The sequence below is a fragment of the Loxodonta africana genome, chromosome 3, assembly GCF_030014295.1.
Source record: "Loxodonta africana isolate mLoxAfr1 chromosome 3, mLoxAfr1.hap2, whole genome shotgun sequence".
NCBI lineage: Eukaryota > Metazoa > Chordata > Mammalia > Proboscidea > Elephantidae > Loxodonta > Loxodonta africana.
Window position 1 is genome coordinate 197,164,975 of NC_087344.1, and position 25,208 is coordinate 197,190,182.

At 39.2% G+C, this 25,208-nt stretch overlaps 1 protein-coding gene across 1 annotated transcript in view; it reads left to right on the top strand.

Annotated features, from left to right (window-relative positions):
• The window catches only part of ATF6 (activating transcription factor 6), a 261,968-nt gene that overhangs the window by 58,026 nt on the left and 178,734 nt on the right, over nucleotides 1–25,208 (top strand). Inside the window, exons 8-9 of the mRNA XM_023554220.2 lie at nucleotides 11,683–11,868; nucleotides 12,799–12,890. Of these exons, the coding sequence (XP_023409988.1) occupies nucleotides 11,683–11,868; nucleotides 12,799–12,890 (278 nt within the window). The remainder of the gene's footprint in view (nucleotides 1–11,682; nucleotides 11,869–12,798; nucleotides 12,891–25,208) is intronic.

The window sequence follows — 25,208 nt, forward strand, 5'->3', positions numbered from 1 at the left end:
GCTGGAAGTGCTCACTCATCTATGCCAAGAAATTTGGAAGATAGCTGCCTGGCCAACCGATTGGAAGAGATCCGTATTTGTGCCTATTCCCAAGAAAGGTGATCCAACCGAATGTGGAAATTATTGAATGATATCACTAATGTCACACAAAAGTAAAATTTTGCTGAAGATCGTTGAAAAGTGGTTGCAGCACTGCATCGACAGGGAACTGCCAGAAATTGAAGCCAGATTCAGAAGAGGATGTGGAACGAGGAATATCATTACCGATGTCAGATGGATCTTGGCTGAAAGCAGAGAATACCAGAAAGATGTTGACCTGTATTTTATTGACTATGCGAAGTTATTTGACTGTGTAGATCGTAACAAATTATGGATAACGTTGTGAAGAATGGGAATTCCAGAACACTTAATTGTGCTCATGGGGAATCTGTACATAGACTAAGAAAGAGGTAGTCATTCGAGCAGAGCAAGGGGATACTGCATGGTTTATAATCAAGAAAGGTGTGCATCAGGGTTGGATCCTTTCGTCAAAGATTTATTCAATCTGTATGCTGAGCAAATAATCTGAGAAGCTGGACTATTTGAAGGAGAATGTGGCATTGGAATTGGTGGAAGACTTATTAACAGCTTGCGATATGCAGATAACACGACCTTGCTTGCTGAAAGCAAAGAGGACTTGAAGCACTTACTGATGAAGATCAAAGTATGGGTTAGACATCAACATAAAGGAAACAAAAATCCTCACAAGTGGACCAATAAGCAACATCTTGATAAATGGAGAAAAGATTGACGTTGTCAAGGATTTCATTTTACTTGGATCTACAGTCAACGCAATGAAACTGCGTTCTGCATGGGGACAGATCTGCTGTAGAAAAGACCTCTTTAAAGTGTTAAAAAGCAAAGATGTCACTTTGAGGACTAAGGTGTGCCTGACCCAAGCCATGATATTTTCAATTGCCTCGTGTGCACATGTGAAGCTGGACAATGAATAAGGAAGACCAAAGAAGAATTGATGCCTTTGAATTATGGTGTTGGAGAAGATTATTGAATATAGCACGGACTGCCAAAAGAACGAACAAGTCTCTCTTGGAGGAAATACAGCCAGAGTGCTCCTTGAAAACGAGGATGGTGAGACTGTGTCTCACATACTTTGGGCATGTTATCAGGAGGGACCAGTCATTGGAGAGGAATATCATGCTTGGTAAAGTAGAGGGTCAGCGAAAGAGAGGAAGACCCTTGACAAGATGGATTGACACAGTGGCTGCAACAATGGGCTCAAACATAACAACGGTTGTGAGGATGGTGCAGGAGCGGGCAGTGTTTCCTTCTGTTGTGCATGGGGTCGGAATCGCCTCTGAGGCAGCTAACAACAACAACATGGGGCATCAAGGTAACTGAAATACTATGCTGCCATTCTTTTTTTTTTTTTTTTTGTGCTTTAGGTGAAAGTTTACAGTTCAAGTTAGTTTCTCATACAAAAATTTATACACACATTGTTATGTGACCCTAGTTGCTCTCCCTGTAATGTGACTGCACACTCCTCCTTTCCATCTCAGATTTCCCGTGCCCGTTCAACCAGCTCCTGTCCCTTTTTGCCTTCTCATCTTGCCTCTGGACAGGAGCTGCCCATTTAGTCTCATGTATCTACTTAAGCTAAGAAGCACTCTCTTTACAAGTATCAATTTATATCTTGTAGTCTAGTCTAAAACCCTGGTGGAGTAGTGGGTAAGTGCTATGGCTGCAAACCAAAGGGTCGGCAGTTCAAATCCACCAGGTGCTCCTTGGAAACTCTATGGGGCAGTTCTACTCTGTCCCTATACGGTCGCTATGAGTCAGTCTAATCTTTGTCTGAAGAGTTGGGTTCAGGAATGGATTCAATTCTGGGCTAACAGAGAGCCCAGGGGCCATGTCTTCCAGGGTCCCTCCAGTGTCAGACCATTAAGTCTAGTCTTTTGACTAGAATTTGAGTTCTGCACCCCATTTTTTTCTTACTCTGTCAGGGAATCTCTGTTGTGTTCGCTGTCAGGATGGTCATTGGTGGTAGCCAGGCACCATCTAGTTCTTCTGGTCTCAGGCTGATGGAGTCTCTGGTTTGAGGCATTTCTTTCTCTTGGGCTCATATTTTCCTTGTGTTTTTGGTGATCATTCTCATTTGTTCCAGGTGGTTTAGGACCAATCGATATTATCTTAGATGGCCACTTGCTAGCTTTTAAGACCTCAGACACCACTCACCAAAATGGAATGCAGAACATTTTCTTAATAAACTTTGTTATGCCAGTTGACCTAGATGTCCCCTGAAACCATGGTCCTCAGACCCCCACCCCTCCTACTCTGTCCCTTGAAGTGTTTGGCTGTATGTAGGAAACTTCTTAGCTTTTGGTTTAGTCCAGTTGTGCTGCCTTCCCCTGTATTGTGTATTGTCCTTCCCTTCACCTAAGATAATTTTTTTTTTTTTTACTATCTAGTTAGTGAATACCCCTCTCCCTCCCTCCTGACCCTCATAACCATCAAAGAGTGTTTTCTTCTCTGTTTAAATCTTTTCTTGAGTTCTGATAATAGTGGTCCCATACAATATTTGTCCTTTTGCAACTGACTAATTTCACTCAGCATGATACCTTCCAGATTCATCCATGTTATGTTTCGTGGATTTATCATTGTATAGTATTCTATTGTGTGAATATACCATAATTTGTTTATCCATTCATCCACTGATGGGCACCTAGGTTGTTTCCATCTTTTTGCTATTGTGAACAGTGGTGTAGTAAATATGGATGTACGTATATCTATTCATGTGATGGCTCTTATTTCTCTAGGATATATTCCAAGGAGTGGAATTGCCAGATTGTGTGGTATTTCTATTTCTAGCTTTTTAAGGAAATGCCAAATCCATTTCCAAAGTGGTTGTACCATTTTACATTCCCACCAGCAGTGTAAAGTGTTCCTGTCTCTGTACAACCTCTCCAACATTTATTATTTTGTGTTTTTGGATTAATTGCTAGCCTTGTTGGGGTGAGATAATATCTCATTGTAGCTTTGATTTGCATTTCTCTAATGGCTAATGATCGTGAGCATTTCTTCATGTGTCTGTAGCTGCTTGAATGTCTTCTTTGATGAACTGCCTGTTCATATTCTTTGCTCATTTTTTAATTGGGTTGTTTGTCTTTTTGTTGTTGAGGTTTTACACTATCTTGTAGATTTTAGAGATTAGACCCTGATTGGATATGTCATAGCCAAAATTTTTTTCCCCAGTCTGTAGGTTGTCTTTTTACTCTTTTGGTGAAGTCTTTTGATGAGCATAAGTCTTTGATTTTTAGGAGCTCTCAGCTATCTAGTTCCTCTTCTGGTGTTTGTGCATTGTTAGTAATGTTTTGTATTCTGTGTATGCCATGTATTAGGGCTCCTAGCATTGTCTGTATTTTTTCTTCCATGATCTTTATCCTTGAAGATTTTATATTTAGGTCTTTGATCTGTTTTGAGTTAGTTTTTGTGTGTGGTGTGAGGTATGGGTCCTGTTTCATTTTTTTTGCAGATGGATATCCAGTTATGCCAGCACCGTTTGTTAAAGAGACTGCCTTTTTCCCATTGAATGGTCTTTGGGCCTTTGTCAAGTATGAGCTGCTCATAGGTGGATGCATTTATGTCTGGATTCCCAATTCTCTTCCATTGGTCTATGTATCTGTTGTTGTACCAGTACCAGGCTGTTTTGACTACTGCGGTGGTATAAAAAAGTAAAATCAGGTAGTGTGAGGCCTCCCACTTTGTTCTTCTTCTTCTTCAGTAATGCTTTACTTACCTGAGGCCTCTTTTCTTTTCATGTGAAGTTGGTGATTTGTTTCTCTATCTCATTAAAAAAATGCCATTGGAATTTGGATTGGGATTGCATTGTATTTATAGATCGCTTTGGGTAGAAGAGACATATTCACAATGTTGAGTCTTCCTATCCATGAGCAAGGTATGTTTTTCCACTTATATAGATCTCTTGGTTTCTAGCCAAAGTGTCTTGTAGTTTTCTTTGTTTAGGTCTTTTACATCTCTGGTTAGATTTGTTCTTAAGTATTTTATCTTCTTGGGGGCTATTGTGAATGCTATTGATTTCGTGATTTCCTCTTCGAAGTTCTCTTTGTTGGCGTAAAAGAATCTATCTGATTTTTGTACGTTTAGCTTGTATCCTGATACTTTGCTGAAATCTTCTTTTAGTGCCAGTAGTTTTCTTGTGGATTCTTTGGGGTTTTCTGTTTATAAGATCATATCATCTGCAAATATGGATACTTTTACTTCTTCCTTATGAATTTGGATGCCTTTTCTTTCTTTTTCCTCCCTGATTGCTGTGGCTGGGATGTCCATATGCTGCCAGTGTTGTTGCATGTTAAAAGATGGTCATGATACTTTGTATGTGTAAAATCAGTTTACAAAACAGTTATTACAGTGCAGCTCTTTTTTTTTTTTCCTTTGGAAAAGCAAAATTATCACCACCCTGCTGCCCACTGCAAAATATGAAACACCACAATTGTGTGTGTGTGTAGTTTGAAAATCACAATTTTTGGGGGGGGGGCTAGGAAGTGCACAATAATTTAAATATTATATATTCAGATAGCTGAAGATAGCTTGTGATACATAACTTTGACACCATGGGCTTGGTGATGCCTGTGGGTTTCATTTATTTTTAACTCTTTATTCTCTATACTAAATGGTAGTATTGAATGTTTACTTATTTTTCAGGATGATTATAGTGTGTCTTTTTCTTTGGGGAAGAATAAATATTTAATCACAGGTGGTTTTCATATTTTTAGTAGAAGGCATGTGAATTGATAGCCTTTGAAACTTTAACCCTGTATAATATGCAGGTACATTTATTATTTATAGAAATGCCTAATCCTTGTTTGAAATTTTCTAAATGGTGTGCCATCTGTAAGCCTCCTCAAATTGCATGGAGTAATTAGGCTTTAAAGTAAGGCTGCCTTTTATCTAACTTTTAGTATAAACTGTTCCATCTGGGAACCTTCTCTTTTATGTGCTTGTTCAGTGTTCTGTGTACTTCAGCACTCTAGTATTAATTATGGGCCCTGGCATCCTCCGTGACAATGAAGATCACTAAAAATAACAGTAGATTGAACAAAGTGGCGTCGTCCAGAGAAAAGTTTGATCTTGATGAATAATAAATCATGGCTTTTGCGGCTACTGTTGTGTGTGTATGTATGTATGCTTAGCATTGCTGAAGGGTAGAATAGGTATTCTACAGGGAAATTTTATAGATGATGGTTATAAGAGTTCAGCATTCTTGTGAAGTTTCAGTTTAAAAAAAGTAAAAAAATACTCTTATTTGACATATCATGTAATTTTTTTTTTTTCCCCCTTGTGGGTTCTGATTGAAAGGTTGTTGACAGTATTTGGTGCTGGGAAATTGCCTGGTTGGCTTTGGTATACCTCTGTTTCTAGGAAATGTAGTGTTGGAATGGAAATTATTGTTATTTTTAAAAATGTTGATGCTGAATTACTTAGCTTTATTTATTGGTCTCATTAAGAACTGATTTTTGAACACCTCATGGTAAAATTTTGTTTTTTAAAGCACATTACAGAACATATAACTAGTTGCCGTCGAGTTGATTGCAACTCAGGGCAACCCCAGCTGTGTCATCGTAGAACTGTGCTCCACAGGGTTTTCAGTGGCTGACTTTTCGGAAGTAGATCACCAGGCCTTTCTTCAAGGTGCCTTTGGGTGGACTTGAACCTCCAACCTTTAGGTTAGCAGTTGAGTGTGTTAACAGTTTGTACCACCCTGGGGCTCCACAAAACATAAAGAAGTCAGTAATTCAACCATCTATATACTTATACTAGTCAATTTAATATTATTATATGGTGCTTTTTAGAAAACATAAAAATAATTCTACTCAGTAAGTTTTGATTATTGTAGATACTGTGGGTGTTAAAAAACTAGTATTAGACATTGTTTTGGCTTTCAAGGTGTAAAATCTAGGTGGAAATATAGACCTTCTTGAAACAGTGTTTGAAATAATTGAAACCATTGGAGTGTTCAGATGTATTTTCCAAATTAAAAAGATGTAGGAAATTCAGAGACATTAAACACATCAGAATGGGTTAGAATAATTGGACTTTGGAAGGCCCTTAGAGTTGGGATGGTGGAAAAGAAGGCGTTCCAAATGGGAATATACAGTATAAATGAAGAAATAAGTTAGACATGGGTATAGATCATACAGTAGCCTTGACTGGTAAGGTTGAGGGTGTGATTTGAATCGTTGTGAGAAATGGGCAGAAGGTATGGCTAGGTAGGGGCGGTCACATTATGGAGGGCCTTGAAGGCCTAGATGCGTGACCGGTTTGTTTTTTTATTTTACTGTGGTAGAATATATATAACAATTTGCCATTTAAACCATCTTTTAGATGTACAATTCAGTGACTTCAGTTACAGTCACAGTGTTGGCAGCCGTTACCACTTTCTATCACTAAAGGCTTTTCATCACCCCAAACAGAAACTCAGTATCCTTTAAGCCATAAATCTCTGTTGTCTGCTCTCTCCAGTCCCCGGTAGCCACTAATAAACTTCTGTCTTTTTTGCATTTGCCTATTCTAGATACAGTATTTCATATAAATGCGATCATACAATGTTTGTCTTTTTGTGTCTGACTTCCTTCACTCATTTCATGACTTGTATTGGAACTTCATTTCTCTTTATGGCCAAATAATATTCCATTGTACACCTGCTCCTCACTTACCGGCTAACTTATTATTCCACATTTACGACAACAGTAAAAAATCCACTATCTGGCTATTTCGTGCATTAATGAGGTGGCGAGCATGGTGGCAACATCTGTGGAGTGCCCCCTCCCTCAGGGAAGGTCCCCTCCCTCAGGCAGCCTAGGGGAAGCTGGGCTGCACTGCCCGCCCTCCACTCACTTCTGCTGGTGGGGGCGCTACGTCCAGCTGCCATGCGGGGCGGCCTCCTGCTCTTTTCTCTGTGCCCACTTGGGTTGTTTTGTTCTTTTGGCTCTTGTGAATAGTGCAGTGATGAACACTGCTGTACAAAAATCTGTTTGAGCTCTTTCTTTCAAGTCTTCGGGGAGTGGAATACCTGAGAGCAGACTTGCTGGGCCACATGGTAGTTCTTTTTTTATTTTAAATAGTTTATTTTTGTTGTTGTTGAGAATATGCATATCAGAACTTACCCAGTTCAACAGTTTCTACACATACAATTGAGTGACATTGATAACATTGTTCGAGTTGTACAAGTTCACCCTCCTTTTCTGAGTTGTTCCTCTCTTCTTAGGATAAACTCACTGCCCCCAAGGTTTCTCTCTAATTTTTCTAGTTGCTGTTGTCAGTTTGATCTCATATAACCAAACCAAAAAACCATACCCAGTGCCATCGAGTCGATTCCAACTCATAGTGACCCTATAGGACAGAGTAGAACTGCCCCATAGAGTTTCCAAGGAGCGCCTGGCGGATTCAAACTGGCAGCCCTTTGGTTAGCAGCCGTAGCACTTAGCCACTACGTCACCAGGGTTTCCTGATCCCATATAGATAGCACAATGCTCTATGCAGACATTCTTTACTAAAAAAAAAAAAAAAAAAAAAAACCCAACCATTGCCATTGTGTCGATTTCCAACTCATAGCGATCCTATGGGACAGAGTGGAACTGCCCCCACAGAATTCCCAGGGAGCTCCTGGTGGATTCAAACTGCAGACCTTTTGGTTAGCAACCTGAGCTCTTAACCACTGTGCCACCAGGGCTTCATTCTTTACTAGTTATGGTAAGCTATTGTTTGGTTTTAAGAAAACTTCAGGGGATATTTTTGGCTTAAAGTTTAAAGACTATTTCAGGCTAATAGTTTCAGGGGTGCATTCAGCCTCCTTGGCTCCAGACACTATTGATTCCATGAGAATTTGAAATTCTGTTCTGCATTTTTCCCTTTTGATCAGGATTCTTCTGTAGAATATTCGATCAAAATTTTCAGTAATGGTCACTGGGCACCATCAGTTCCTCTAGTCTCATAGCAAAAGAGGCAGTTGTTGATGGAGGCAGTTAGCCACACATTCCTTATCCTCCTTCTGTTCCTGACTGTCCTTCTTCCTCTGTTGCTCCAACGAATAGAGACCAATTTTTGTGCCTTGGATGGCTGCTTGCAAGCTTTTGAAACCCCAGGCACTACACAGTGAACTAGGGGACAGAGCAGAAGCACTAAACATGTGATTAGGCCAATTAACTGGGATGTCCCATGAAACCATGATGCTAAACTTCCAAATCAAGGAACCAAATCCCATGAGATGTTTGGTTGTACATAAGTAGCCCCAGCAGGTGTTCTTTCTTTTTGTTGTTGTTGTAAGTAAAGCTTTCCCCGTTTTTTCCTAAAAGTTTTGTTGTTTTGGTACTTATTTTTAGGGTATTGATTCATTTTGAGTTAATTTTTATATATAATATCAGCTATGGATCCAACTTTATTCTTTTGTATGTAGAGATCCAGTTGTCCCAGCACCACTTACTGAAGAGACTATTCTTTCCCCATTGAATGAACTCGGCATGGTTGTCAAAAATCACTGGCCATATGTTATTTATGTAGTGATTTGTGTACTGAAGAGCTAATGGTGAAGTTTGTGCTTTATGCAGTTACTCACCGCTAATATATATACCATGGTAACTGAAATTTGAACCTTGTTGTTGGGGGACTAGTGTTATTTAACTGAACTGTGGTAATTGAGATTTGTACGTACCAGAACCAGGCAAAGCAAGGATTATCTGAAGCTCTCTATTTTCTTATGTTTGCTTTTATATCCTGCAGTGAAGATTTATAGATTTCTTAAAAAAAAAAAAATCCACTGGCCATAGATGTGTGGGTTCATTTTATTTTCATTAGTCTGTATGTCTACCTTTGTACCAGTACAACACTGTTTTGATTATTGTAGGTTAACGTAGCTTTATACTACGCTTTGAGATTGGGAAGTAGGAGTCCTACTACTTTGTCCTTCTCTTCAAGATTATATTTGTTATCTGGGGCTCCTTGAAATTGCGCATAAATTTCAGGATTGGCTTTTCTGTTTGTGCAAGAAAAACTGATGAAATTTTGATAGGATTGCGATGAATCTGTAGGTTGCATTGGATAGTGTTGACATCTTAACAATATTAAGTCTTCCAATCCATGAACACAGGATGTTTTTCATTTATTTAGGTCTTCTTTAATTTCTTTCAGCAATGTTTTATCGTTTTCCATGTACAAATCTTTCGCCTCTCAGCTTAAATACATTCCTAGGTATTTTATTCTTGTAGATGCTATTATAAATGGAATTGTTTTCTTAATTTCTTTTTCAGATTTTTCATTGCTGGTGTATAGAAACACAACTAAATTTTGTGCGTTGATCTTGTATCTTGCCACTTTGCTGAATTTACATATTAGGTCTAGTAGCTTGTGGATTCTTTGGGATTTTCTGTATACATAAGATCATGTCATCTCCTAAGGGAGTTAGCTTTACTTCTTTCTTTCTGATTTGGATTGATTTTATTTCTTTTTCTTGTCTAATTGTTCTGGCTAAAACTTCAGTCTGATGTTGAATAACATTGGTGAAAGGTGGGTCTTATTCGTGATCTTAGGGGGAAAGCTTTCAGTTTTTCACTATTGAATATGATGTTATCTGTTGATTTTTCATAAGTGTTCTTTATCATGTCGAGGAATTTCGCTTCTATTCCCAGTTGGCTGAATGTTTTTTATCATGAAAGGATGTTGAATTTTGTCAGATGCCATTTCTACATCCATTGAGATGATCACATGGTCCTTTTTTTTGTTCTATCAATGTCTAGTTTGTTTTTACAATGAGATAAAACCAGAAGAAAAAAAAAAAAAAAACTGTTGCCATGGAGTTAATCCCAACTCGTAGCGACCCTATAGGACAGAGTAGAACTGTAGGTAGGGTTTCCACGGAGTGGCTGGTGGATTTGAACTGCCAGCCTTTTGGTTAGCAGCCAAGCTCTTAGCCACTGTGCCACGAGAGCTCATTAGAATGGAATAGCAAACTAAACATGTTTTCTTTTTTGGGGGAAGTTATCTTAGAAATGGCAGATACGAAGGGACTGAAGACAATTAAAATAGGAGGATGAGGTCATGAGTGCTTATGTTAGGGGAGTAGTACTGGGAAGAGAGAAAGGAATAACAAACACATTTTCACTGAAAGAAATCTGTTCATTTGCATATACGGATACATATTTATTGAGAGAAGGAGTAAATATACAGAATAAAAGAAAAATAATAGCTAATAGTCATTTATTTCTTTATATCCCGAGAGATAGTTACCACTGATAGAAATGAATAGACACAAAAATCTAGGTAGAGGGAGATAATGAGTTCAGTTTGCATATTCTGAATTTGAAGTGATAGTGACTCCACGAGGAGAAGTAACTGGATATATGGTTCTGAAGCACCATCAGTTATATCAGGACCAGAGACGTTAGATTAAAGGTGTATGTGTATATACGTATGTTCATAAAGGCATGTTCTGAAGGAATTTCTTAAGGGAAAACTGGGGGGTGAATAAATAAGCCTTAAAAAATACCAGAAGAAATTACTTAACTTTTAGGATTTAGATAGGTGCTGATGAGTCAACCCTTACTCATGGCGACCTGGGCCTGTGTCATCCTCACAATCGCCAGTATGTTCAAGTCCGTTGTTGTGGCTATTGTGCCAATGCATTTCCCTGAGAATTTCCTTTGCTCTCTACTTGCCAAAAGTGATACCCTTTTCTAGTGACTGATCCCTCCTGATGACATGTCAAAAGCAAGTGAGTTGGACAGTGTTCTGTTGGGATCCATAAGGATTTCACTAGCTAATTTTCAGATATAGATGGCCAGGCCTTTCTAGTCTGTCTTAGTCTGGAGGCTCTACTGAAACCCGTCCTCCGTGGGCTTGTCCACCATGGGTGGCCTTGCTGGTATTTGAAGTACCGGTGGCATAGCTTCCAGCATTGTAGCCACACGTAAACCACCGCAGTACAGCACACTGACAGATGTGGAAAACCTTATTTAATCATCTGTTTTTAATTTAGTTTGAGTGGTATTTTTTTTATTGTGCTTTAAGTGAAAGTTTACAGCTCGAGTTAATTTCTCATAAAAAATTTTGTACACGTACTGCTTTGTAGCATTATTTGCAATCCCCACAATGTGACAGCACACTCCCCCTTCCCACCCCAGGTTCCCTGTGTCTATTCAACCAGTTCCTGTCCCTTCTGCCTTCTCATCCTGCCTCTGGACAGGAGCCGCCCATCTGGCCTTGTGGTTTTTTTTACTTGATTGAACTAAGAAGCACACTCCTCACGTGTATTATTTTTTGTTTTATAGTCCTGTCTAATCTTTGAAGAGTGGGCTTCGGGAATGGTTTTAGTTCTGGGTTAACAGAGCATCCGTGGGCCGTAATTTTGGGGGTTCCTGCAGTCTCAGTCAGACAATTAAATCTGGTCGTTCTGTGTGAGTTTGGGTTCTGCTCCATACTTTTCTCCTGCTCTGTCCGGACTCCCTGTTGTGTTCCCTATCAGGGCGGTCATTGGTGGTAGCCAGGCTTGAGTGGTTATTTTTAAATACTTGCTTTAAAACAGCTAGTAACTGAGTTTTGAACAATAGTTGTTTAAAAGTAATTGTAAAAATCGGTATCTTCTGATCTAACCAGAATCATTCTAACTTTTCCTAGATTGCTGTGCTAAGGAGGCAACAACGTATGATTAAAAATCGAGAGTCAGCTTGTCAGTCTCGCAAGAAGAAGAAAGAATATATGTTAGGGTTGGAGGCAAAGCTAAAGGCAGCCCTTTCAGAGAATGAGAAACTGAAGAAAGAGAATGGGTCACTGAAGCGGCAGCTGGACGAAGTTGTATCAGAGGTGGGTGTCAGTGATAGAGCCAGGAGGAGGGGGGTTGTTCTTTTCTCCTGATAAATCAATTGAGAAGCTTTTACATTTTAGTTTATATTGTGTGAAATAACAATGCTAGGAAAAACAAGGGTATGGTAGGTTCTGAAACATTTGCGGTGAAGATGAAGCATTTGGAAAAGGACCTTTTGAATTGTACCTCCCAATCTACATAGAGAAGTTGTCTCCTTTCCCTGGATTTCTCCAGGGCATTACCTTCACGCCCTCTTTTCTGACTAAATGAATCATGTTGAGGCTCCTAGATAGTCCAGCCAGGTCTTCTGCTTTAAAAAAGAAAACAATACAAGATAAATATGTGTTTTTGTCTTTCCTCTGTCCCCTGACCACTAGTATTTTTTTTTTTTATTTGCCATCTGTTACCATGTTGGTCTCAAGAAGGTTACTATCCCCAATTCCATTAATGAAACCTGCTGCTGTCAAGATTTCCCATTACAATGCTGTCCTGAACCAAATAGGTGCCTCCTGAGTAGGGTATCCTACACTTGTCTTCCTGTCTTGCCCCAAGCACATCCAAATACTCCACTGTGCTACTGAAAAACAGAGATTTAAAAGACAGAGAGACAAACTACTGCAATGTCTCAGAATTCATTGGGGATCGATAAAAATGTAAAATTGTTGAATTCTTTTCTTTTGGGAGAGGAGGCAACAGAATAACTGCTGTCTCTTTTCTTCCGCTTGTCTCTTTTATTCTCTCTACTAGAAGAGGGAACTTGGGTGGTTCTACTCTAGCTTTTTGAAAACATTTTCTAATGTTTGAGTTGTGTTTTTTTTTTTATAAGAAAAAGTATTCGCATAACTGGCAACGAGGGAAAATTCTTAGATTTTGCATTTTGTGAGATTAACGTATAATATAATTGTATTTTATATGGTTATTTCCTTTAGAACCAGAGGCTTAAAGTCCCTAATCCAAAGCGAAGAGCTGTCTGTGTGATGGTAGTGTTGGCATTTATAATCCTGAACTATGGACCAATGAGGTGAGTCCATGGATATTTGTTTTGGATACTAATGCTAAAAATTTAAATTCTCATCTTACTATTTTTTAGCTGTAGTCATAAGCTGGAGAGAAACAGATTTGTTTTATTCTCCTCAGTGAGATAATATTTAAGAAAGAAGAAAGCAGGATTCTGTTCTTTCTTCTTCTCCTTCTCCTCCAACTAATTCTGGCAGGAAATTCATGTTTTTTAATAGAAAACCCAAACCCAGTGCCGTGAAGTCAATTCCGACTCATAGTCATCCTATAGGAGAACTGCCCCATAGAGTTTCCAAGGAGCACCTGGTGGATTCCAACTGCTGACCCTTTGGTTAGCAGCCATAGCATTTAACCACTATGCCGCCAGCTAGTTCTGGCAGAAAATTCGTGTTTTTTAATAGAGGCGGTCTTAAATTATCAGACACCCCTGGCAAGAGCATGGGCCTTGAAGTCAGACTGCCTGAGTTCAAATCCTAGCTCTTTCATTTGGTAGTTTTGTAATCTTGGGCAAGTTACTTGATCTCTCTGTGCCTTAGTTTCCTTACCTTTAAAATGGGTATAATAATAATACAAGTATGCTTAGCTTAACATCCCTTTGGGTAGCATCTGACCGCATATGCGTCCATGGTCCTATAAGGTTATCCCCACCTATGTCCATGGTCCCTTAAGGTTATCCTGATGGGAGAATGGGACATAGCGAATATACTTTGCTAAGTACAGAAACCTAATCTGTCTCCCACTAGCTCTCCGGTCCTGTGCCCAGGCCAGGCCTGGGGCAGCAGGGTAGGGGGTCCCAGCGCCCATCTGTGGCTGGCTGTCCCACAATGCATGCCTCAGGAAGGGACCTCACAGACGTCACCAAAGCCACCAAGGGGGGTGCCCTGCCGAGGCCACTGCCCCACTCAGCCTGGGCAACCTGCGCCTAATACCTGCCTGAGGCCACGGCTCCTCCGCAACCTGGGGAGAAGGCGAAGGAGGGATGGGCTGGGATGGAAGAATTTAAAGCCTTTGGGGTGGGGGTAGGGGAAAACAGACAGGGAGGCCAGGAAGGGAAGGGAACTAGCTGGCTGGATGGTGGTACGGCAGTGGTGGGTGGGCAGGGGCTGGGCATGGCTCTTGGAAACTTGGCAGCGACTCCTCGGGACCTGTGGTGGAGGAGCCGAAGTTTTTGTGCAGTCCCTTGGAGCCTCTGTGGCATGGGCCCTGGGTCCGACCAGTGATCGTCCTTGGTGCCTCTCTCCTGTATATAATATGGTGTTTGCACAATGCCCAAATCACGTAATGTCTTATTTCACAGAATTTATAGTGGACGTTAAGCGATGCATACGTGTAATTATAATCCCTACCTCAGAGTTGTTGAGCATCAGTGATCTCGGGGCACTTGCCTGACTTCCTCCCTCACTAGAACATAAGCAGCTAGAGTAAAAATAATCAGTTTCTGATTTAGTAAGTTTGGAGTGGGACCCAGGTCTAAATATTTTTAAGCATTCTGGGTGATTCTGGTACAAATTTTTAGCTAATCACAGCTTTAGAAATGCTGTTGTGAGTAGAGCCATAGATTATTAGAATTGAAAGGGATCTTAGAGAGCATTTTTTTCCAATTCCCGCTTACCACAGCACATTCAACACACAAATACATTCCCAACAGCACACGTTGGGAATTCAGAAAGGACTCAGGCAGTGGCCATGCCTTCATAGATCTCATGATCCAGCTGGGAGGGGAGACATGTCAATGGATGACTGCACTACAGTGCGGTAAGTGTAATAATGGTTGTATGAACAAAGTACTAAAAGAATATAAAGGAGAGTACGAGCTTTTTGAGGAGAAGGTTCATATCGTATTGATAGGTGCTCAGTACATTTTCAGGTTTGTATATTGACAATGACTCTGAGGCTGGTATTGAAAATGAACTGGACTGAGGAGAGGGACCACTGGCAAGACACCATAAGGAGACTGTTAATGTATTTCAGATGATAGACTGTGGTGATGGAGAGGATGAGCTATCTCAGGGTACGTCTCTGAGATAGGCTTAGTAGGATTTGATGACATGTGGGACATGAGGAGGGAAAGAGGAAAGCTAAAGATAATTCCAAAATTTCTATCTCGAAGGACTGAATGGTGATTCTGTTATCTGAGGTGGCAAACATAGAAAGAGGAATAGTTTTATGATGGAAGACAAAAATTTTTATTTTTGGTGTGGAAAGTTTATGATACTGATGAGCTATTGGGAGTTATTGGGGTGTGTTTGTGTGTGTGGGAGGTGTGTATACATGTGGGGAGAGAGAGAGAGACAGAGAGTAGATGCGGATTATCCAAGGAGAACAAGTAGAGAAAGATGAGTAACAAGAATGTGGAGAACACCAGCTTGAATATTAGGTGGACTCAGGGAAGGAGACTCAGATGGAATAAGGAGTATTGGGACTGTAGGCCAACATGCAAAACCAACATGTTGGTTTTGACCTCGTGGAATTTATAGTCTACTGTAGGTGATAGATATTAATCAAATGATTACACAAATGCAGATTTGTAACTATGTCAGATACCTGTTAAATGGTCTCATAATATCAAGTCAGGTATGTGCTATTATGAGACCATATAATAGGTTCGTTTGACCTAGTTAGGGGAGTAAGGCAAGGTTTCCCTGAGAAAGTGATAATTGTGTTGAGATCTAAGAGAAGAATTAGGAATGGTTAGGCCAGATGCAAGGAGAGCATTTCATGTAGCATAAACAGCATATGTAAATGTGTGTTTATATGTATATAGTTTTAAAATTTTGGTCTTACTAAGGGGATCATACATGTATTATTCAGGAACATACTTTTTTACTTAAAAATATGTCAGTGCTTCATTTTTAATGGTTACATAGTATGGATATATCATAATTTAGCAGTTCTCAAACTTTTGGTCTTGGCCCTTTTATATTCTTAAAAGTTATTGAGAATCTCCAAGAGCTTTTAATTATGTGGGTTACCTTTATCAATATTAATTGTATTAGAAATTAAAACAGATTAAAATTATTTATTAATTCATTTTTAAAAAGCAGTAATAAATGATTACGTTAACATAAATAAAAATTTTATGAAAAATGGAAATGTTTTCCAAACCCCCAAAAATTTAATGGGAAGAATAGCATTGTTTTAGATTTTTGCAAATATCTTTGATGTCTGACTTAATAGAAGCCAACTGGATTTTCATACCGGTTCCTTTATGCAATCTGATGGATATGTTGTTTTGGTTGAAATAAAGAAATAAAATCCACATTCAGGTAGATAGTTGGAAAAGGGAGAGCCTAGCTAATCCTTTGGAAGAGTTCAGTTTGCATATCCAGGGCTCTTTAGACCACACTTTCAGAACTGCTGCCATAACTTACTTAACCAATCCCCTCCTGATGGGTATTTAGATTATTTCCAGTAATATGTCCATGTCCAGGGCTCTTTGGACCACACTTTCAGAACTGCTGCCATAACTTACTTAAACAATCCCCTCTCGATGAGTATTTAGATTATTTCCAGTAATAAGTCCATGTCTTTCTCATCCCTGTATCATGTAACATGCTTATTTTTGCCCAGATAGCAATGGTTCGTTTATTCCTTTAGTCACTCTATTTCTGTAGGGTAAAATCTTAGAAGTAGACTAGAGTTAGAGGTCAGGAATATCTGAAAATTTGATAGATTCTGCCACATTACCTTGCAAAAAGTTTGTGCCAGTTTACATTCCTGCCAGCAAGGTAAAGGAGTATCCATTTTGCCATACCTTACCTAACACAATACCGTTCTTTCAAGTGTTAGCTCAAATGCCACCTCATTGAGGCCGTACTGGACTACTTCTTTGAATTTTGGCTTCTGCTCCTGCCCCTAAACTCTCTGTCCTCTTTCTTCTTTTACTTTTATTCATAGCACCTCTAACCTTCTAGTATACTATGTAATTTACTTATTTATTTTTTTTCTTTCTTTCTCTGCAGTGATTTTTGTATTGGTTTGTTTTCCAGTGTTTAGAACAGTACATGCATAAAGTAATCACTCAATAAATATATGTGGAATGAATGAGTGGGTTTTATTTTCCCTGATAAGCACTGTTATTTTTTTCGTATGTCTTTAGCTACATGGAACCCTGGTGGTGCAGTGGTTAAGAGCTCAGCTGCTAACCAAAATATCTGTAGTTTGAATCCACCATCCGCTCCTTGAAAACCCTATGGTGCGGTTCTGCTCTGTCCTGTAAGGTCGATATGAGTCAGAATTGACTTGACAGCAGTGGGTTTGGTTTTTTTGTTTAGTTGGTTGTATTTCCTTTTCAAAAAATTACTTCAGTCTTGACCGAAAAATCCTTTCCTTTGGTATGAGTTGCTATGAACCCACTTGCAGTATTAAACATTGAAAAAAAAAAAAACATTAAACATTTTCCAGTATTTATTTACAACTAACTTGCTTGCCATATATCTGCATATATTTGTTAATTCCTACTTTTGTACCTTTATGTATGGCATTCCCTATACTGAAAGAACTTTGTCCTCTCTTTCAGCATATGTTTTTTTTTTTTATCTTATCTATGATTTCAGGAAGCTCTCCCCACTGCCATTCTTGGTATTGCTTTATTTAACCTGTCCTCATCAGTTTTACAATTTTTCACAGACATATTCTTTCACTTGTTAATGTCTTGCTTTGTGATATTATTAAGTTTTTTCTTATGTATATTTTATCCTGAAACCCTGGTGGTGTAGTGGTTAAGTGCTACAGCTGCTAACCAAAAGGTCAGCAGTTCAGATTCACCAGGTGCTCCTTTGAAACTCTATGGGGCAGTTCTACTCTGTCCTATAGAGTTGCTATGAGTCGGAATCAACTCGATGGTAATGGGTTTTTTTGTTTATATTTATCCCAGCCATGAGGTCTCAGATCATTTTGTCCAATTATTTTTTTCTTGTATAGACAATACAGGGTTCATCTCAGAGCAAATATAGACCTGTTTGCTATTTATCAAAAACTGTATGTGGATTTAGTTCCTCATTTCTCATCTGAGGCTGTATGTTGTTGTTTGGCGCTCTCAAGTTGATTCTGAATCATAGTGACCCAAATTAGAACAGAATGAAACACTGCCCAGTCCTATGGCATCCGCACAGTCATTGTTATGCTTAAACCCATTGTTGTAGCAGCTGTGTGAGTCTGTCTCGTTGAGGGTCTTCCTCTTTTACACAGACCCTCTACCAAGCATGTTGTCCTTCTCTAGGGACTGATCCCTCTTGATAACAGGTTCAAAGTATGTGAGACATAGTCTTGCCATCCTTGCTTCTAAGGAGCATTCTGGTCGTACTTCTTCCAAGACAGATTTGTCCCTTCTTTTGGCAGTGCATTGTATATTCAACATTCTTCTCCAACACTACAGTTCAAAGACGTCATTTCTTCTTCCTTCTTCATCATCCAGCTTTTGTATGCATATGAGGCGATTGAAAACACCATGCCTTGGGTTAGGCACACCTTAGTCTTCAAGACGATATCTTTGCTTTCAACACATTGAAGAGGTCTTTTTTTTTTTTTTTTTTAATGGGCCCGTCTAATCTTTGGCTGAAGGGTGAACCTCGGGAGTGACTTCGTTACTGAGCTAAAACGGTATCTGTGGGTCATACTCCCAGGGTTTCTCCAGTCTCTTTCAGACCAGTAAGTCCTGGTCTTTTTTTATGAGTTAGAATTTTGTTCTATATTTTCCTCCAGCTCTGTCTGGGACCCTCTATTGTGATCCCCGTCAGAGCAGTCGGTGGTGGCAGCCGGGCACCATCTAGTTGTACGGGACTCAGTCTGGTGGAGGCCATGGTAGATGTGGCCTTTTCGTCCTTTGGACTAATCTTTCCCTTGTATCTTTAGTTTTCTTCATTCTCCCTTCCTCCTGAAGGAGTGAGACCAGTGTTGTATCTTAGATGGACGCTCATAGGCTTTTAAGACTTCAGACGCTACTCACCAAAATGGAATGTAGAACATTTTCTTTATAAACTATGTTGTGCCAGTTGAGCTAAATGTTCCCAAGACCATGGTCCCCACAGTCCTTAGCCCAGCAATTTGGTCCCTCAGGGAGTTTGGATGTGTCTGTGGAGCTTCCATGACCTTGCCTTGTGTAAGTTATGTTGGCTTCCCCAGTGTTGTATACTGTCTTACTCTTCACCATAGTTGCCACTTATCTATTGTTAAAGAGGTCTTTTGCAGCAGATTTGCCCAGTGCAATGTGTCTTTTGCTTTCTTGACTGCTGCTTCCATAGGTGTCAGTTGTGGATCCAAGTAAAATGAAATCCTTGACAACTTCAGTCTTTTCTCCATTTATGATGATGTTGCTTATTGATCTAGTTGTGAGAATTTTTGTTTTCTTTATGTTGAGGTGTAATCCGTACTGAAGGCTGTGGCCTTTGATCTTCCTGAGTTAGTGCTTCAAGTCCTCTTCACTTTCAGCAAACAAAGTTGTGTCATCTGCATAATGCAGGTTGTTAATGAGCCTTTCTCCAATCCTGAAGCCCTGTTCTTCTTCATCTGGTTCAGCTTCTCGGATCGTGTCTCAGCATACAGATTGAATAGGTATGATGAAAGGATACAGCCCTGACGCACACTGTATGAAGCTATATGGGGCACTCGTTTATTTATTCAACCAGTCTTATGACAAATATTTATACAGCGCTTACTCTTTGCCTGGTTCTGAGCAAAGAGCCAGGGACGCAAACATGAATAGAGTATAGTCTAATAGGAGAAGCGAATATGTAAACAACTATAGTGTGAAGAAGAATTATGTAGATGTCATATAAAGATGTGGACATATTCTTGAGGGAACACAGAATAAAGAACTGTGGTAAGAGCAATCATGGGAGGCATTATGCAATAGCATTTGCTCAATGAGTAGGAAAGAAGATTGGATTATGCTGCAGGAAGTGAGGATGGGGCTGGGGGAGACATTCTGTTCTGGAAGCCCTCATGAGTCAATAGAGATATGAGGGGAAAAAAGACCCTGACAAACACATTTTAAATGAACTAATGATCTTCACAGCTGCTAAAGTGGGCAGTGGGGATGAATCTCAGCTCCGTGAGTAGGTCGATCGATCTGTTGTGGAAAGAGTAGATGAACAAAGAACTATTAGATGGGCCGTATAAAAAGGACCTTTAAAAATAAGAAAAAGTTAAAGTACTTGAAAATGTTGAGTCACCACCAGAGGAAATCTGTGTCTGTCTCTGTGCGAAGGCTGCAGGAACAGAAAGCCAAGAAGTTGTGGGACTATTGGGAACTATTCAAATTGAAAACATGTTAAAAAGCTTAGATTGAAGAAAAACAACAAGGAGAAGAGCTAGAAGGATAAGAAATAGATGTACTCTTAACAAATTGGCATATCTCCAGATACCAAGAAGGAAATAGGGAAGAACTGGCTCTGACACTCATAGAAACCGAGAACTATTTCTTCTAGACAAAATTTGGCACAAACTGAAATATCAAAACCCACGAAAGACTAAAGTCTGCCCTGACCCAAATGTATGGACCCAAGTGAAAAAATTATGTGAGACACACAAGTTTGCCAAACATAGATATGCCTGAAGAAACATTTCCTGAAGACATTTGGTGATGAAATGTAAATACGCCTTACATTTAAAGTTAGAGAGTTTTGTCAAAGTAATGTGCAGCGAGACTGACTCGTTCGAGGAGTTTCAGGTTACTAAGTAGTCATCACACAGAAAAAGAAAATAAACTAAACAGACTTAAGAGGCTTAATTTTTCTGGCTTTATTGATGTTGTATGGATGATAAAGAAGGCATCCAGTTATTTTTGGCACAGGATTCAAGGAGCTGGCCCACCCTGAGTGCTCTACAAAAGTAGTAAGTCCAGGCAGCAGGGAATAGCTAAACAGGACAGACGTGAATTGGTAGGAAACCCTTTTTAATCCCTCTTGGGATTGATTCTGTGATTATTAGTCATATTTTATGAAAGTCAAAGAACCCAAAATTTAATCCAGGTCTCTTTTTTAAAATTACTTTTACAAACTCTATTTTTCTATTATATCATAAAGCTTTTTTTTTTTCTTCCCCACTACCATTCTTCAGGAAGCCATAAGCATATGGTGGGCTAGATGTTCAGAGAAACTCTTTGCAGTTCAGCAGACCAGAAAAACCTGGATTTAAAAACAAAAACTTTTATTGTACAGCTGAACTGTAGGCAAAGTAAGAACTTCTTTGGAGGCCAGACATTTAAAAAAAAATATGAACCCATAAGTGTAAGCTAGCATTGGAAGTAGGGCTTATCCTGAAGTTATTTCCTGATGCTTGGTGGTCTAGAGTCTGGGGATAGGAAAGAAAGCTCTGGATCTAAACAAGATGGGATGTCGCAACTGAGACTCTTCTCTTCCTGTCCAAATAAAGCTGGTGCTTCCAAAGAAGGACATTCTTGGTTGCTAAAACAAACAAACAAACAAACATAAAAAACAACAGGTTGTCCTACTGCACAGGGAGACTGTGTGGTAAGTACCTATCTCGGTTTTGCCTTTGAGTAGAGGGGAAATAAAAAGGCTTCCCTGAAAAGTTCTTACCACAAGCCCCAATTTGTGCAGGTTTGAGCCTGAATTTACACTACTGGTGTGACCTCCAAGAACACCAAGCCAAAAACTTCGTTGTGTTTGTGTTGGTGGTACCTCCAGGAGGAGCCTAGTAGAAGGAATTGCAAACTCTTCTCAGAGTCAGACACTTTAAACCTTCATCCTCAAAAAACCGCCACAGTTAAAGTTCCAGTCGATCATGAGCTCATTGCCCTCAGCTCCGACCAGGAAAAAAGCCGCCACGAGCAAGAGTTGGAGGGAGTAATAAACTACAGAATCAGGCTTTGAGAAACTAAAAAAAAAAACAAAACTAGAGGTATTTAAATTATCAGTTACAAAATGTATATATATATTTTTTAAAGTGCCAAATAAAAGAGGGAATTAGAATATGACAAAGGAACAAAAGACCAGGAAATTATGAGAAAATGCATGGAAATAGAATAATTAATAAATTAAAATTAGAAAAGCAGTGTAGAGGTTAAAATGACAAAATAGGCACATTTAAAGAGTGAACTGAAATATGGACCTGAAGAAATTACACAGAATAGAACACAGAAAGACAGAGGTAGAAAGCGTGAGCCACGTTAGGAGAGGTGAGGTTATAGAGCACCACAACCCAGTAAGTGATCGAAGTTCCATCCTCAGTAACGGGACGTGCTGACGTCTCGCACCTCCTGATATGATGAACCGAGAAGGGCACAGTGTTGCTTCTGTGGTATTCCTGACCAACATGCAGAAACTGAATTCTGTCATGAAGAACATCAGATAAACCCAAGTTGAGGGACATTCTACAAAATAAATAGCCTGAAATCTTCCAAATCGTCATCTTAAAATTTTTGGGTACCTTCTAACAGACTGTAATTAGCATGTATCATTTCAAAACTTAGTGAAAGGAAAATACATGGGATAGGATTGGGGGACTTAATCCAAAAGAAAGCATGGTAAGAGAGAGAAAGGAACTACTAGAGTATAAAAACTTATAAAATACAATAGCAGAAATGAATCTGGGGTACTGTCAGTAATCATGATAAGCGACAATGGTCTGACCTCTGTATTTATACTAAAGGCAAAGATTGTCAGACTGGAGGGGAAATAAAAGCAAAGTTCAACTTTATGTTATTTATAAGAGAAGCACCTACAAGTATAAGGATACAAAAAGGTTGAAAGTCAAAGGATGGTTAAAGCAAATACTAGCCAAGAGAGAGCTGGAGTAGCTCTATTGATATCAAACAAATAGACTTTAAGGAAAAAAGCATTACTAGAAAAAGTCTACTACATATTGATCACAAACTTAGTTTAACAGGAAGATATAATCATACTAAATTAGTGTGTACCAAATAATATAGCTTGGAGACAATAATTGACAGAACTACAGGGAAAAATTGACAGTCCACCATCAGTGGAAAATTTTAACATACCTGCCTCTCAGTAATTGGTAGAGCACACAGACAAAAAAAAACTGCAAGGATATACAAGATTTGAATATTGCTGTTATTAAGTTTGATCTAGTGGACATATGTGGAACACTACATCTATCCATACATACAGTTTTTCAGCTGTATATGGAAAATATTAAAAAATTAATCTTGTACTGAGTCATAAAGAAAGTCTTAACACATTTCAAAGAACCTAACATATGGGACACACTGTCAGTGCAATTAAGCTCTAAATCAAAAGTAAAAAGATAATTAAAAACTCCCAGGCTATTAGAAATTAGTAGGTACAATTCTAAATAACCCATGAATCAAAGAAGAGATTATAATGAAATTATTACTGGTGATGGTAATAAAAATGCTTTTTATCAGACTTTGCAGGGTACACCATATTATTGTGTGGAAAAATCAATTCCAGAAGAATATTTATGGTATGATTCCATTTATATAAAGCTCAGATCAGAAAATCTATACAATATGGATGCATACTTATGTGGTAGACTATAAAGAAAAGCAAGAATTGCTATTTCAAAGTTCAAAAGTGGCATTGAGCAATTTTAACTCTCCCCTAAGCTGTGCTAAGTACTGTCTCTTCCTGGTATTCACAAATCATCCTGTTACATACCTAGCATTTAGCCAGTTTTACTAGTTATTTGGTGGTATATCTGTCTCTATAGACTCTTGTTTCGTTTTTTAAGAATGGAAACTGCCTTATTCCTTTTTTATATCCTCAGCACCTGACAGTGTGTGTAGCATATGTTGTTGTGTCCTGTCGAGTCCATTCTGACTCATAGCGACTCTGTATGACAGAGTAGAACTGCCCCATAGGGCTTCCTAGGCCCTAATCCTAGTAGATAATAAATGTTGCACTGACTTGCTGAGGAAGGCTTTTGTCAGGCTGACAAGGGAGAAGGGCACTCCAGGCAGAGGGACTTCTGTGTGCAGACATGTACGTAGAGGGGTAAAAGAAGAGGGTTTTTACTAGCAATAAGCAGCTGTCAGCTAGGGCCAGAGCACACGTGACTTTTAGATTAGGGCTTGACATATTGTAGCTGCTTAATACATTTTTTTTTTTAATACATATTTGTTGAATGAGTGGTTAGGTGATTAAATGAATGACTCAGTGTAAATGAGCTTAAGATATGTGGTGGGGAATGATAAGAGATACGGCTGAAACAGTAGGCTGCAGCTATAGACAAGTTTTTCATCTGAGCCAAAATGCTTTGCCTAAAACAGAGCAGGGACTTTACAGACATTTGCTCATAGAAGTGAAAGAAGTGTGCAGATTTGATCCAGGTCTCACAGCTCTGGGACCAGACCTCGAGTCTTCTGGCTCCAATCCTGTTCTTCTTTCTTTTGTGCCAGCTCTTCTGTCCTGGGGTATCCCAGGCCAACTGCCTGACTCCAGGAAATTGGTCTGGCCTTAGAAAGGTTCTCAGCATCCTTTATGGGGCTGCTAATTCCTGATCATGTTTTAGTGTAAACAGCTGGCCTCTCTTCTCCATTCTGAGTGTTTGATGTCCTCCGGAAATAGAAGACGTTTAAAAGGTGTGGGAAAGGTACAGCTGAGGGGCTGCATTTTGTTGCCGTAACCAAAAGGCACCCTTTCCTGTACCCAGCGCAGGGTTGACTCCCAGTCCTATGTATGGAATCAATGAAATTCTTGTAGGGGTGTTTATTCCCCTTCATACTTGGGACCCTCTCACCGGCTGTGCGTCAGATGACTTACCTTCCTTGGGAATTCCAGAGTTTAGAAGCTGGAGCTGGGTTATTATAGATTATTTCTTCAAAAGAAGATCTCAACAGCATATATTCGTAAAAATCTACAAAGCTTCTTAAAATGAAAACAACAATAACAAAAATATCTAGAATAGGCAAATGCATAGAGACAAAAGTGTAGTGGGGTACCAGGGGCTGAGGGGAACGGGGTATGAGGAATTATTGCTTAAGGGATACTCAGTTTTAGTTTTGGGGTGATGAAAAACTTCTGAAATAAATAATGGTGATGGTTGCATCACATGGTGAATGTAACTGATGTCATTGAATTGTATGCTTGAAAATGTTTGAAATGGCAAATTTTTTGTTATACATGCTTACCACAGTAGGATTAAAAAAAAAAGTTTAAAAAAGTCTTTTCACATCTTGGGCCTTATATGACTGGTTAAACTTTCTTACTTTTTTCCGGTTGTACATTTTCTAAGATACTTCAGTTTTCCTAGCTGGTCTCTTTATCTCATTACTGCTACTATTGTATTATAAACATTAAAAAAAAAAATACTTTTGTATTATAAACATAAAAAATAGCTTCTTATAATTGTTCTAAATACACTGAATCGTCTAACT